General features: G+C 27.8%; 1 protein-coding gene across 1 annotated transcript; it reads right to left on the bottom strand.

Moving 5' to 3' along the window:
* Positions 1–8628: 8628 nt before the first annotated feature.
* LOC124420910 (putative polypeptide N-acetylgalactosaminyltransferase 9) lies at positions 8629–12056 on the bottom strand. Its single transcript, XM_046955362.1, has 2 exons — positions 11909–12056; positions 8629–8939 (listed from the first exon to the last, which is right to left on the bottom strand). The coding sequence occupies exons 1-2, from the start codon at positions 12008–12010 to the stop codon at positions 8778–8780; spliced, it is 264 nt and encodes an 87-aa protein (XP_046811318.1). The 5' UTR covers positions 12011–12056; the 3' UTR covers positions 8629–8777.
* Positions 12057–16481: the final 4425 nt, after the last annotated feature.

Here is a 16481-nt window from a genome sequence, read left to right as displayed (position 1 = left end):
TCTTTTACTCTTTTTTCGTGACGTCAACAGTGCTTGTTTTGCTATGTTTTAAATGAAAAATACTTACTTTTTACATGAAATTTGAAAACAAATAATGAAAAAATAAAAAATAAATAAATTAAAATGTAGTGTGCAGTCAAAAATTGCAATAATAATATAATAATAAAAGATCAAAAACCTTCCTTCAGATCCTAGCTTATTAAAGCAATGGATAAGTTTTTGAGCCGCAATAAAAAATTTACATTAAAACGTCTAAAATCTGCATGGATAATTTCAAAACCGAAGACTTTGAAAATAATTTTTTATTCCAAATGGGTTAGTGTGAAGCTTAATTCCCAAATGTTTTCTGTAATAAATATATTAGTCGCTATTATAGTTTCCCATAATATAACTATAGTTGTATCATGATATTTTCCAATATTGTCTTTAAAAAATATATATGGGAAATTCTCTTTTTAATTTCGATTTTAGGGTTCAAAAAAATTATGAAAAGATAATGACTTAAACTTTGATATAGCAATAATATATAATAATAATTAATAAAGTTAAGTATTCCTAATAACATAAAACGTAAAATACATTTTACTTTATTACACACAAATAAGTCTTAAACATAATTATTTACTTTTTTGTTATAAATCACATACAATTTTCATATCATGCAATCAGTTCTAGGCACTGATGACGTCACTGAGCTTAAGAGAATAAGAATACAGTAGAGTAGAATATGAAAATAATAAAAGTAAAGTAGCTTTAATTTATTTTGTTTATCTACAACTTTCAACGTATTTATGGACAGAGTACTTCCCATGGTATAAAAGGGTTGTCTATTGTAAGGAAAAATTATTTTACTTAATTTCTAGAAAATCTAAAATATTCTATTTAATTTTGATTTTTCTACATATTATTTGGTAAATTCCTTTTCTATTGTTCTTTATAATTGTGTTAAAAAATCTCTGCTTCAGTTTAAATTTTTATTTATCAAATTTTTGAAAATATTGTTAAATTTTTATAGTTGCCTAAAGTTAAGCAATATTTTCAAATATGTTGCACTAACCTTTTACACACTTTAAAAATTTTTATTATTTTTTTTTTATTTGGTTTTACAAACATGTTTGTTTTCAATTAATTTCAATATAAAAATTTAATAAAAATTTATTGTTTTACATTGTTTTTTTTTAATTTTTTGTTATATTTGTGCTGCTTTATATGCATAATTGTTATTTGTTTTTATGTATTTTTATAATAAGTTTATAAGTGTTTGTATGTGTTATGCCGATTGAAATGATTATAATAATAATTTTTACAATAAACAAATAAAATTGTTGATAAGAAAAAAGTTGATAAAAAAACAATTTTTATTTTGCAAATATTTACATTTAAAATAAATATAAGTTTTTTTTTCTATTTGTAGCATAGTTATAGGCTGTTGTAGTTAACTTTTGGATTTATTTGTGTATGATTATAATTATTTATTATTATTTTTTTTAATTTAATTAATTGTTTAAAAGATAAAACAATTTCCAAATATTTGTTTTTTTTTAATTGTAAAATGAATTTAATTATGATTTCAAAAAGTTATTTTATTCTAGAATTATTAAAGGGAAGGAAATATTATAAAATACAATATTTGTAGATCGCGATACTTACCTTCACTATGTTTAGAATCCGTTCTTTAATTATTCTAACTATGTCCGTCGTTCCATATAATTTCTATTTTCTATTAAGTAAAAAATAAAAACAAACAACTTTTTACATATTTTGGATTATTGATAATTTTGGTTTTTATTTAATATTATATGATATACATATTTATAAATTAATTATAATTAATTTTATTCTTTTAATTAGAGTTTTATTTTCAATTTATAATATTTTACATTATATCGTACAAAAAAGGCACATGTTTTGTTTTTTTTTTCTCTCTTTACACTTTATAGTAATTATTTTAATTATAGTTAATTTATTTTTCTACAATTCTATTAAATACTAGTTTTAAAGATTGTTGTTTTTTATTAAATCATGCACTTAAAATTATTTATAATGTCTGGCATACTTTAGATTTTTATTTATAAAACAGCCTTAAAGTATGCTGTCTTTCAGTAGGCTGTGTCTCTATGACTTTCTGACAAGAAAATTTTTTTTCTTTATATTTGTTTTTGCTAAATTATAGTTTTATTGCAGTTTTCTTAACCAATTTTATTTAAACACTATTTAAAAAATTTTACATTATATAGTCTTTACAATAGATCAATTTCTCGTATTGCCCTTGAATAGTTTAAAGTCTGGCATAGAGAATTTTTCAACTATAGAATATTCTATTGTATAGATCAAAGTTTATTAGATCTGTCAGTAGTCTTTTTATAGAGCAGACTATAATCTTGAATATACAGCAGACTATAGAGCAGTCTATAAACTCAATTATATAGCAGACTATAGTCTTAATAATATAGCAGACTATAGTCTTGACTAAAGGGCAGACTATAGTCTTGAATATAGAACAGACTATAGTCTAGACTAAAAAGCAGACTATAGTCTTGACTAAAGAGCAGTCTATAGTAGATTGTAGTCTAGGCTATAGAACAGACTATAGCCGTGACTACAAAGTAGTCTATAGTCTTGCTTATAGATAAGTCTATAGTCCTGACTATAGATATGTCTATACTTGACTATAGATAAGTCTATAGTCTTGACTATAGTTTAGTCTATAAACTTGACAATAGGTCGGTCTATAGTCTTGATTATATGGCAGTCTATTGTCTTAACTATAGAGCAGACTATAGTCTTGATTATAGAGCAGACTATAGACTTGACTATAGAGCAGACTACAGTCTTGACTATAGAGCAGACTAAAGACTTGACTATAGAGCAGTCTATAGTCTTGACTATAAAGCACACTATAGTCTAGAATATAGAGCACACTATAGTCTGGAATATAGAGCAGACTATAGCCTTGAATATAGCGCAGACTATAGTCTTGACAGCAGAGCAGTCTATAGTCTTGACCACAGAGCAGTCTATAGTCTTGATTATAGATAAATCTATAGTTTTGACTATAGTTTAGTCTATAGACTTGACAATATATCAGTCAATAGTCTTGATTATATGACAGTCTATAGTCTTGACTATATAGCAGTATATAGTCTTGACTATAGTTTATTCTTGACTATAGATTAGTGTATACTCTTGACTATAGTTTAGTCTATAGACTTGACTATAGATTAGTCTATAGTCTTGACTATAGATTAGACTATAGTATTGGCTATATATTAGTCTATAGTCTTGACTATAGATTAGTTTATAGACTTGACTAAATATAAGACTATAGTATTGACTATAAATTAGTCTATAGTCTTGATTATAGATTAGTCAATAGTATTGTCTATAGATATCTATAGTCAATACTAAGTATAAGATTAGTCTATAGTCTTGCCTATAGATTAGTCTTTAGTCTGCCTATAGTCTTGACTATAAGTCTGTCTATAGTCTAGAATAAAGTTCATAGATCTGTCTATAGTCTTGACTAAAGATCTGTCTATAGTCTTAGCCTATTGTCTTCACTATTGGTTAGTCTATAGTCTTGACTATTGATTAGTCTATAGTCTTGACTTTAGACCACCATACAGTCTTGATTACAGATATGTCTTAACTGTGGATTAGTCTATAGTCTTAACTACAGATCAGTCTATAGTGTTGACTATGAATCTGTCTATAGTCTAGAATAAAGTTCATTCCATAGTCTTAGCTATAGATCTGTCTATAGTCTTAGCTATAGATTAGTCTATAGTCTTAGTAACAGATCTGTCCATAGTCTTGGCAATAGATCTGTCTTTAGTCTTGACTATAGATTATTCTATAGTCTTGAATAAAAATCACTCAATAGTCTTGACTTAAGATCACTGCGTAATCTTGACTACTATACAGTCCTGATTAGAAAAAAGTCTTGACTATAGATCAGTCTAGAGCCTTGAATATAGAGTCTATAGCCTTTATGTGGATTAGTAAATTGATTTAATGTAGATAAGTAAATAATTTTGATCAGCGCATAATCTAGATAAATATTTGACTTTAGATCAGTTTATTGTTTAGGCAATTGTGTCTTGACTTAAGATCAGTCTATAGCGCTTACAATAGATCAGTATATTGTCTTGATTATAAATGAGTTTGTAGTCTTCACATAGATCAGTCTATTGTCTAGACTATGTAAGTGTAATGTCTTGTATCTAAATCAGTGTATATTCTTGATATAGTTCAGTCTATAGGCAAGACAATAGATCTGTCTATAGCTTATACAATTGATCTATGTGTCTCCCTTTAGTTTATCCAAGAGATCAGCATATATTGTCTAGTCTTTAGCGGTGCTAGCTATCAAGAGAACCAATATAAAGTGATACTAGTGTACTTGTTAGGGAACTTTGCTTTTGAAGATTAGAGCTTTTGGTATTTCAAAAATCTAAAGGAGTCATAACTGAAGACTTACTTATTGTACCAATATTTACTAATTTAGAGAACTTTTAAGCATCCAGTGATAATCTGGAAGCACAACAGCGATAATCATACCGCAAGAATTTGGTTCTTTAGACCAGAAAATGTTTAAAGGAATTTCTTAGTTTTGAAACGAGTTCTTAGGAAGAGAACCAGTTGTGACAGTAATGAATTTTTGTCGTAGTGTGTGCTATTAGCAATGATATGGAAGTAGTTATGTAACTAATGACATTTGGGCAAGATCCTCAATTAAAATCAAAATAAAACTAGAAAATTTATTAAAAATAGTGTTGTTTTTGTGTGTATATATTTCAAATCAATTTCTATATGCAATAATACAAAATAATAACAAAAACAAATACGTATTTTTATTGAAAGCGATTTGTAATCAGGATATGTCAGATTAAAGCATAGTATTTTTTTTTATTTAATTATAAATTTTTTATTTAATTATTTTGCTCTATTAAATAGTTTTTTGTTTTTGTTGAAACAAAATTAAATGCAAAATTTGTAAGCGTTTAATTATGTATAAATTATGCAAATCTCTTTATAAATAGTTTTTTTTTAAGAAATTATTATTTTTTAAAGGAATGTAGATTTTAAATGATATCGGGAGAGGCTTTTCAATTAATTTGGTAAAATGATAATATTTATTTTTTTTTATTACTTTTTCAATAAATTGATATGTTATGATATTAAATTTAACTATTAAATGGAAGTTTTTTTTGTAATAATTATTATTTTTTTGTCTCAATTTATATAAATTCTACTTCTAATTCTTTTAATATATATTTCTTTGTTTTTTGGCAAGATTTTGTGCTTTTAGTTGATTTCCTAATGAAATTTTGTTATTTTTTGTTTTCATGTTTATAGCAAATTTAATATAAAATTATTAATTTTTGTTGATTTTTTTTTTGGATTTTTTTCATTTGTTTTTAAACTTAAGTTTAACAGGAATGCTTATAGGATATCACTAACCTCTTAAATATTATTATAAACTACAAAATTTATTTTTTAGATTTATTATTTTTTTAGATTTTCGATTTTTTAGATTTATTTTAATTATTTTGCAAAAATGTTTTTTTTTTTTTTTTTTTAAATTTATAAAATTTTTATAAGATTTTATTTACATAGGACAAAGTAAGAAATAATCAGATAAAATATAATGCTAAACACTCAAAGAAATTAAAAACAAATTCATCTAATCGATAACAAGACAGTAGACTATACTCAACGCTAGAGTTTAGTCTATTGTCTAGACTGCAATCTAGCCTTTACTTTAGACTACAGTTTAGTCTTCACTTTAAACCAGAGTCTTGTCTATATTAAACACTAGAGTCAAGTCTATGCTTAAGACTTCAGAATCTGACTAAATTCTAGTCTAGAGTCTAGTCTTACTCTAGACTAGAGTGTGGTCTATACTCTTTATAAGAGTCTAGTCTAAAACCTAGACTAGAGTCTAGTCCATACTCTAGACTACAATCTAGTCTATACACTAGATAAGAGTCTTTTCTATATTATAGACTACAGTCCCAAGGGTCTAGGCTATACCCTAGGGTCTAGTCCATACTCTAAACTAGTCTATACTCTAGACTAGAGTCTAGTCTATACTTTAGACCAGAGTCTAGTCTATACTCTAGACTTGAGTCTAGTCTCTAGTCTAGACTAGAGTGTAGTCTATACTCCAGACTAGATTCTAGTCGTTACTCTAGACTAGAGTGTAGTATATACTCTAGACTAGAGTTTAGTCTTTACTCTAGACAAGATTTTAGTCTAAATTCTAGACAAGCGTCTAGTCTATACGATAGACTACAGTCCAGTCCATACTATAGACTAGATAGTAGTTTAGATTAAATACTTATCTATTCTAGAGTCTAGTCTAGAAAAGAGTCTATCCTAGAATCCACTAGAACCTAGTCTACAAGTTTAGACTACAGTTTAGTTTGTAGTTTAGACTAAAGTCTTATCTAAAGTTTAATCAATATTTTAGACAAGATTATATTCTATATTTTAAGCTAGAGTCTGTTCAACGAAATAGATTATCATTAAGACCAGAATATAGTCTTAATTCTAGATATAAGTGTTTTGTAATCTAAATAAGAATCTAGTCTATAGTCTAGACTATCTAGTCCAGTGGTATAGACTAGAGTATAAAGTATACTTTGACTAAAATCTACTCTTAACTTTAAATTAGAGTCTAGTCTATACTGTAGACTAGAGTCTATACTCTAGACTAAAATCTAGTATTTAATCTAGACTAGAATCTTGTCTATACTTTAGGCTAGGGTGTAGTCTATACTCTAGACTAGATTCTAGTCTATACTCTGCACTAGAATCTAGTCTTTACACTAGACTAAAGTCTATACTCTTAGAGTGAAGTCTATACTGTAGCCTAGAGTTTAGTATATATTCTAGACTATAGTCTAGTCTTTACTCTAGACTATAATCTAGTCTTTACTCTAGACTATAATCTAGTCAATACTCTAGACTAGAATCTAGTCTAAACCAGAGTCTTGTCATAATCAAGACCAGATAATTATCCAGAGTCAAGACTATAGTCCTGTCTAGATTAGAGTCTAGCATAGAACCTAGAGTATAGTCTAGGCTAAAGTATATTCTATACTCTAGATAAGAGTCTAATCTAGAGTATAGATTACAGTGTAGTCTATACTGTAGACTAGAGTCTTGTCTATATTCTAGACTAGAGTCGAGTCTATACTATAGACTAGAGTCTAGTCTATACTCTAGACTAGAGTCTAGTCCATACTGTGGACTATAGTCTTGTCTATACTATAGACTAGAGTCTAGTCTATACTCTAGATTGGAGTTTAGTTTATACTCGAGACTAGAGTCTAGCCTATACTCTGGACTAGAGTCTAGTTTATACTCCAGACTAGAGTCTAGTGTAGACCAGAGTATTGTCTATAATCAAGATCAGATACTTATCCATAGTCAAGGCTAGAGTCTTGTCTATTTTCTGGCTTACAGTCTAAGTCTAGGCCAAAGTATATTGTATACAATAGACTAGATTCTCGTTCATACTCAAGACTAGGGTCTAGTTTATACTCTAGACAAAAACCTAATCTATATTCTAATCTATAGTCTTGTCTGTAGTTAAGAGTAGAGTCTATTGTCTAGAATAGAGTCTAGTCTATACTAAAATATAGCCTCTACTCTAGATCCTGGATTAGAGCCTAGTCTAGACTATGTTTTAGTCGATAATCTAAACTCAAGGCTAAAGTCTAGCCTGTAATATAGACTAGAGTCTAGTGTTAAATTTAAGTAGATTATAGTCTTATCTAGTGTTAACTAGAGTCTAGTCTATAATTAAGGCTTGACTATAATATTGTTTGTAGTCTATACCATAGTCTAATCTATAGTCTAGGCTGGAGTCTAGTTTTTACTTTAGGCTAGAGTAGTATATGGATTAAGGTCTATACTGATGTTTGTTTTATAATTTAGACGATTGATTCTTTCTCTGAGTGTAACTTAAAGTTGTAAATATAAATTTCAGCTTGAAAACTTGTGTATTTACAAAAACATTGCAAAAATTAACTTAAAAATAATAATAAAATCGTAAAATAATAAAAAAAAAAACAATTAAACTATAATTAAATTAATATTAAAAAAATAAAACAAAAAGTTTGGCAAAAATTATAAATTATATAGAACAGTCATTTAGCTTGACATTAGACTTTCATTTAAAACAATACAACACACACTAGGCAACTAAATTTAAAATAGAAAACAGCCTAAAAGTAGACTAAAATTTGTGCAAGATTTTTTTTTTGTTTGGCTGTTGTTGATAAAATTCAACTAAAAACTATTTGAATATGTAATTATTATATAGTAAAACTATTTAAATATGTCATTTTGTTGTTTATCATTTTAATAATTTTAAAAATTATTTCATATTTAAATTAATTTTAATTTTACAATTAATTATCAGCTAAATTAACAACTTATGGATATTTTAAATGTTTAGAAAAGAAAAAAAAATTTGTGCTTAAATTTTTTGTATTGTTTGTCTTAATTTACAACAGTCATTTATAATGTTTTCACTTTTCTCTTTCAATTTCTATTATTATTTTTTTGTTAAAAATATTGCACATTTTTATATATTTTTCTTTCTGTCTTTCTTCCTTTAACAACTAATTATCTTTCATTCTTCTTTGAAATTTATTTAAATTCTAATTTTCATAATTTTTTACTATTTTTTGCTATTTCCAATGTTTGTGTGACGACGACAGTGAGGTTGGTATAAATTGGGTACCATTCCCAAAAAAATAACCTCACAATTTCGATGGATCATAGTTTTCCAAACGCCAATGTTGTCGCAAATGATTGCGATTACATTCCTCCATCAATACTTTATCACGTTTTTCACTAATCGCCAAACATTTGTCGGAGGAGCCATGACGTATTTGTTTGGTCTCACTATTATAAGTCCAGAACTGTAAAGAAATTTAAAAAAAAAAGAAATTCATAAAAAATTCATTTAAGGGAAACCCTATTAAATTGTAATATAAAATATTTAAAGGTAAAGTTTTAAAGTATTTAAAACTTGGCAACAATGCATTCATCATATTCTGTTACCCATAATTGTTTAGGAAAATTCTGAAGGGGTATAAATCAGTGGTCGGCAGGCAAAGTCACTAGGAGCTGCACATACTCTGCTTTTCGAATCAAAAATATTCTTCACACACACAACTTTTTAATCACTTTATTAAACAAAAGGTATAAACTCGCTCTTTATGCCCCTCCCTGCTTTACATTACCAAAAACTTCTAAATAAACCTTAAGTATTTCCCTTTTTAAAATAACGCAACCATCTAAAAGCTTTCTGTTTTTCATTAATAACAAAATATTTAAAATTTTATTCATCTTAAAGTTATTCTGCTTTTGTCCGGAATTCCTGCAAATTGTTTCTAAAGTATTCTCCGGACAAGACACAAACAAAATGTAACATTACTAAGAACCATAAAAACCATTATTATTTTCCACAATAATTTTAATTCTTTCTGAACACTTGTATAAAAATTCTACTTTATCTTTGGGGCTTACAACAACAACAAAAAATCTAAGTAAAACAAATAAGTATTTTGCAGTAATGTAAGAATAAAGGGATGTATTTCCGATGAATGTATGAACATTAAGGTTGAAACAGATGAATGTGAATGAACAACTATAGTATAGGCTAAAGCTATATCCTAGACTAAAGTTGTTCCTCCATATTCATTTGGACTATAGACTATTCTATAGTCTGCACTAAAGACTATTCTATAGTCTGGACTATACTCTATTCTATAGTCTGGAATATAGACTTTTCAATAGACTAAACTGTTCTATAGTATATACTATAGTCTGGACTATAGACTGTTCTATAGCCTGGACTATAGTCTGGACTATAGACTGTTCTATAGTCTGGACTATAGACTATTCTATAGTCTGGACTATAGACTATTCTATAGTCTGGACTATAGCCTATTCTATAGTCTAGACTATACTATTCTATAGTCTAGACTATACTAGTCTATAGTCTGGACTATAGACTATTCTATAGTCTGGACTATAGACTATTCTATAGTCTGGACTATCGACTATTCTATAGTCTGGACTATAGACTATTCTATAGTCTGGACTATAGACTATTCTATAATCTGACTATAGACTATTCTATAGTCTGGACTATAGACTATTCGAAGGTCTGACTATAGTCTACTCTGGACTATAGACTATTCTATAGTCTGGACTATAGCCTATTCTATAGTCTAGACTATACTATTCTATAGTCTAGACTATACTAGTCTATAGTCTGGACTATAGACTATTCTATAGTCTGAACTACAGACTATTCTATAGTCTGGAATATAGGCTATTCTATAGTCTGGACTATTGACTATTCTATAGTCTGGACTATAGACTATACTATAGTCTGGACTATAGACTATTCTATAGTCTAGACTATAGACTTTTTTATAGTCAGGACACTAGACTATTCTATAGTCTGGACTATAGACTATTCTATAGTCTGGGCTATAGACTATTCTATAGTCAGACTATAGACTATTCTATAGTCTGGACTATAGACTACTCTGGACTATAGACTATTCTATAGTCTGGACTATAGACTATTCTATTGTCTGGAATATAGGCTAGTCTATAGTCTGGTCTGTGGACTATTCTATAGTCTGGACTATTGATTATTCTATAGTCTGGACTATAGACTATTCTATAGTCTGGACTATTGACTGTTCTATAGTGTGGACTATAGACTATTCTATAGTCTGGACTATAGACTACTCTATAGTCTGGACTATAGACTATTCTATAATCTCGACTATATAGATAATAGTATAAAATATAAACCTATAAGCTTCTGAATTAATGTAAACTCTATAGTTTGGTCGAGAATATGGTCGCGTATATAGTTCCATGTTTATATATTGATTTAAAAATGTATTATATTATTAGAAAATACTGATGATAACTATAATGTTCGTATCGTATTTAAATTTGCGAATTTATAAATATCGTTAAAATCTTTGTGAGCTTTATAAACGCATTCAGCAGTATTTGCTGCATAATTTAAAACAATGTGAAATCTTTTCGTCACCATTTACCAAAAGTGATATAAATCAAGAGTACAATTATTTTTATGATTTTGATTTATTTTTTATTTTGAAATAAATAAACATCAACTGATATGGATTCAAATGTGTGTGAAACTGAAAATGTACATTATCTATAAACAGTATGTAGAAACATTAAGATGTACTTATAGAGACCCCGGAGAATCGTAGAAGTTATTATGTGGGTTTATGAAACAGTTCTAGTTGCATGCAAATATAATTGCAACAAGTTACTAAAACCTAGTTTGAAGAAATACTTTTAGATTGTTATCATATAGAGAAAAATTAATCTTCGAAATGATGCGATTGTATATTTGGACATAGAAAATAGTTACAGTAGGCACTACCAGGGACTAGAAAAGTAGCCATTACCAAATATATTACTTTAGAGGGACACCAGGGGGGGGGGGGCGTTTGTGTGTGGCAATTCTAACCAACCCTATACATATTTAAGTTAACATTTCGTCTTCACCACTTTAAACACTGCAGGGTAAATAAACATGTGTTTAATGCTACACATGAACGTGTCTATTGTCATTGTTAATGGTTTAGAAAATCACTGTCGTAAACAGGAATCTAAAACGAGAACCAAACTCCCCCAAAATAATGGGTATATAAACGTGCAGCTAGAAAATATGAAATTAATTTTTACTTTTTTACACTCATTAATTGTTCCACCATAAATAACAAGTGGAAGATATACACACAGACACACTCAAAAAGGAGCATAATGAAGAAATTCTAAGTATGACTAAGTAGTAACAAAGAAAATATATATATTACAATCTTACCTGATTTCCTTTGGAACCATGACAAGGATAGAGCATAACATCATGTCCTGCATAATCGAGACAAGCTTCATCTCTGCGTATTTCACCAGCTTTACTAAGCATCCAGTACTAAAAGGATGTACGTTATAGAAGTGGCAACATACCAAAATCAACCAAACGTAAATAAATTTACAAACAAACACACACGCACATTATTGTTGTTGCCATGTTGGTGTTGTTGTTGTATGTAACAGGATAATGTAATAATTTCACAAAACGCACACACACATTTATAACAATGTAAATTTTGTGAACATAATTACGTTTGAGGAAAAAGAGAAAAGAAAACATAGAAATTTTATTAATAAAAATGTTTTAGAATTATATTAAATAATGCAAAAAAATTCATTTAATAAAACTGTTTCATGGTGTAATTATATTCCTTACTTTAATCTTATCATTACCGTTTTAATGTAATTTTACTAATGACACTTTAAAGTAATTTTTTCTTTAAATTCTTTTGTAAAACAATATAATTTTATGTAAATCCTAAAAGTAGACTTTAATATGCAAGGATATTACACATAAAGAGAGATAAAGTAAAGCACAGCAAAAAATACCGGGATACAAATTTAATAGATTTTATTTGAAAAACACTCTATTTTACAAAAAACTAATGTTGTAAAAACAATAGTCTAGAATAATCTAAAATAGTCTAGTCTATAGTCTAGTCTATAGCCTAGTCTATAGTCTAGTCTATAGTCTAGTCTATAGTCTAGTCTATAGTCTAGTCTATAATCTAGTCTATAGTCTAGTCTATAGTCTAGTCTATAGTCTAGTCTATAGTCTAGTCTATAGTCTAGTCTATAGTCTAGTCTATAGTCTAGTCTATAGTCTAGTCTATAGTCTAGTCTACAGTCTAGTCTATAGTCTAGTTTATAGTCTATTCTATAGCCTAGACTATGGTCTATTCTATAGCCTATACTATAGTCTAGTCTATAGCCTAGACTATAGTCTAGTCTATAGTCAAGTCTATAGTGTAGTATATAGACTTGTCGGTATGCATCGTTTATTTTGGACTATAGCGTAATATCTAGAAGGAGTATAGTCTATTTCTGCTATAACGAAAGTATAAGTAGTCTACTTTAAGTTTTTGGTAAAAACATAATTACACCATTAACATTTTAATTTTTATAAATACTTATATATATTTATTAAATACGTAATATTTCTGTATACATTTAGCCACAAACTCCGTTATAAATGTAAATTATTTTGATTTTTTTTATTCCAGTTTCATATACAAAACCAAAATTATTTAATTAACAGCGTGCCGCATTTTTGCAATAATTATCATATGGTAATCAAAAAACAAAACTAATGAATTAAATTATTAAGTAAATAAAATGAGAAATAGCTAAATCTGACCAAACTTTGGGTAAAAAAATGTTTACAACACTATTCGCCAATATGCCAGCAACATTGTAATGCCTTAAACCAAGCTAAAAATTTTATTTAAATTAAAGCAAATTTATATTAAAGATTAAATGCGTTTAATGCTATTTTTTCAGTTTAATGAAAATATAAATAAACTTATTAAGCACCTGGTAAATGGTGTGATAAAAAATATAATTAAAAAATATATACATATTTATGTTTACAAGGATGTCTGCGTAAAAAATATGGTTAAATATCCTTGAATAAAAAATAAAAAAAAAAAATAATTTTCCAATTGCAAACAATTTTGTAAATTCCGATGTTGTTTTTGATGTTAAATAATTGCGTGAACTGGATTTTTTTCTTATTATAAATAATGCTGATTATATATAGTTCAAGCAGCAGATTTGCTGCTGAAGTGATTCCAAACATTAAAAAAAATATTATAGACTATTGTATAGTCTAGTCCATAGTCTAGTCGCTAGAATAGTTTATAATTCAGACTTTAGTCCAGTCTATAGTCTAGCCTGTAATCTATTCAATGGTCTAGTTTATAGTCTAGTTTACAGTCTAGTCTATGGTCTAGTCTATACTATAGACTATATAGTCTAGTCTATAGCCTAGTCTATAGTCTAGTCTATAGTCTAGTCTATAGTCTAGTCTATAGTCTAGTTTATAGTCCGGTCTGCAGTCAGGTCTATAGTATAGTCCGTAGTCAAGTCGATAGTATATAGTCTAGTCCGTAATCTAGTCTTCAGTATTATCTATAGTCTAGCCTAAAGTCTAGTCTGGTCTAAAGTTTAGTTCGTGGTCAAGTCTGTAGTCTAGTCTCTATTCTAGCCTCTAGTATTGTTTATTGTCCAGTCAGTATTGTCTATTGTCTAGTCAGTAGTCTAGTCTAGTCCATAGTCTGGTCTATAGTCTAGTCAATGGTTTAGTGTATAGTCTGGTCTATGTGCTATTCTATAGTCTAGTCTACGGTCTAGTCTATAGTCTAGTTTATAGTCTAGCCTGTAGTTTATTCTATAGTGTAGTGTACAGTCTAGTCTATGTTATAGTCTATAGTCTAGTCTATAGTGTAATCTATAATCTAGTCAATAGTCTATGAAGTAATCTTTAGTCTAGTACATAGTCTAGTCTAGGGTGTAGTCTCGGCTAACAGGCTAGTTTGTATTCTACAGTCTCGTCTGCATTCTACTCTATAGGCTAACCTATAGCCTAGTCTCTTGCTATTGTTTTGCCTATGCTCTACTCTATGATCTTTTCAGTAGTCATGCAGTTGTCTATGTTAAACATGTATAATTATGTAGTGTAGGTTTTAAGGCGGTCGGTTATAGTCGATGGTTATTTTTATATGTTTGAGTTTGTAGCATTTTTCTATTTATTATACAAATGTTAGGAGAGCTTAATTAAAAATTCCACATTAAAAATTTAGTTTATGGTTATTTTCACACCAGTTTTTATTGTCGCAAAATTATGCAAACAATATTTATTATAATAAATGAAACATAACTTTAGGCTAGAAATATAATATAATATTTAGTAGGTAAAAGTTTATTAGAAAAATGACAAAAAAATAAATTTTATAAAAATTCAAGCAAATAATATATTTTTTAGAGATTTTATTTTTAAGATAGAAAACTAAAATCCAACAATGCTACTTTGTTTTTAAGTAACAAGCCCTTTAGAGTAGGCTTTACTTTTTTTTGTGTATTTGTTAAATCTCTAAATCTATACATAATTTTATTTAGTAACAACAATTTAATGTTTTTAAAGAAATTAAACATTTTTTTTATTTTTATATATTTTTTTAAATTTTTTACTATTTGTGGTTTTAAGTTTTGCAAATAATTGTAAATATATACATTGTACATACTGCTACATACAAATGTACATTCATATGTGTAAATGTCAACCATTAAGCTATATACATATGTATGTATATATATAAAACTTTAAAAATTGTGTTTACTCCTCATACATGTTTTTAATTGAAAATAATTTGAAAATTAATTCCTAAATCCCTAAAGGTATTCCATGAATTTTTATTCGTTCTATGCATTTTTATATTCATTTTGGTTTCCAGCAAAATATGCAAATATTTTATGTGGGGAGAAAAAAAAAAGTAGAACTAAAAAATAAATAAATGCATTGCAGGAGTAAATATTTTATATTGTGCAATTTTTTTCAAGTTATTTGTTGTTGGTCGAACCAACCGAAATTTTATTTATTATTTTTCTTTCGCATATAACTGCTTCGGAAACATGTAAATATAAATTTATATTGTTTTTTTTATTAACAAAAAAACTTATATATAAATTTATAAATAACAAAAACTAATGGTATATAAAGTTTATTGGCATTGTTTTCATTTGAGCCTCCACTGCACAGTATTCATTGAAGTTTTATTCAATAAAACTATTTGTATTAAAGCGATTATCCAACTGAGCTTTATAGTTTGTATTTAATTCAATAAATCTATTGAACATTTAACATTCCAAGCATAAATGCTGTTAACTGGCGAAATCAAATTAATCAATGAGTTCTTGAGAATAGTTTTTTGAAAGCTGTAATGCAGCACAGTTTATGACTCAATAAAATGCACTAAAGGAGTAAAACTATAATCTACGCTTGGCGAAATATATAGTATCGATTATAGTTCAGTTCCAGATCTATTCCAGTTCCGTTCTGGTTCTGTTTTAGTTCAGTTCTAGTTGTGTTCTAGTTGTGTTTTAGTTGTGTTCTAGTTGTGTTCTTGTTGCGTTCTAGTTCTGTTTTGTACTGTTGTAGTTCAGTTCTAGTTTTGTAGCAGTGCTGTTGTTGTTCTGTTTTAATTCTGTTATAGTTCTGTTGTAGTTCTGTTGCAGTTCTATTGTAGATCTGTTGTGGCTCTGTTGTAGTTCTGTTCTTCTAGTTCTGTTTAAATTGTGTTCTACTCTAGTTTTGTTCTGTTCTAGTTCTGTTCTAGGACTGTTTAAATTGTGTTCTACTCTAGTTTTGTTCTGTTCTAGGTCTGTTCAAATTGTGTTCTATTCTAGTTTTGTTCTGATCTAGATCTGTTCTAGTTCTGTTCTAGCTCTGTTCTAGTTCTGTTCTAGTTCTGTTCTAGTTCTGTTCTAGTTCTGTTCTAGTTCTGTTCTAGTTCTGTTCTAGTTCT

The sequence above is a fragment of the Lucilia cuprina genome, chromosome 6 (genome assembly GCF_022045245.1).
Source record: "Lucilia cuprina isolate Lc7/37 chromosome 6, ASM2204524v1, whole genome shotgun sequence".
Lineage (NCBI taxonomy): Eukaryota > Metazoa > Arthropoda > Insecta > Diptera > Calliphoridae > Lucilia > Lucilia cuprina.
Note: the sequence above shows the minus strand (reverse complement) of the source record. Positions and strands in the feature narration are given on the sequence as shown.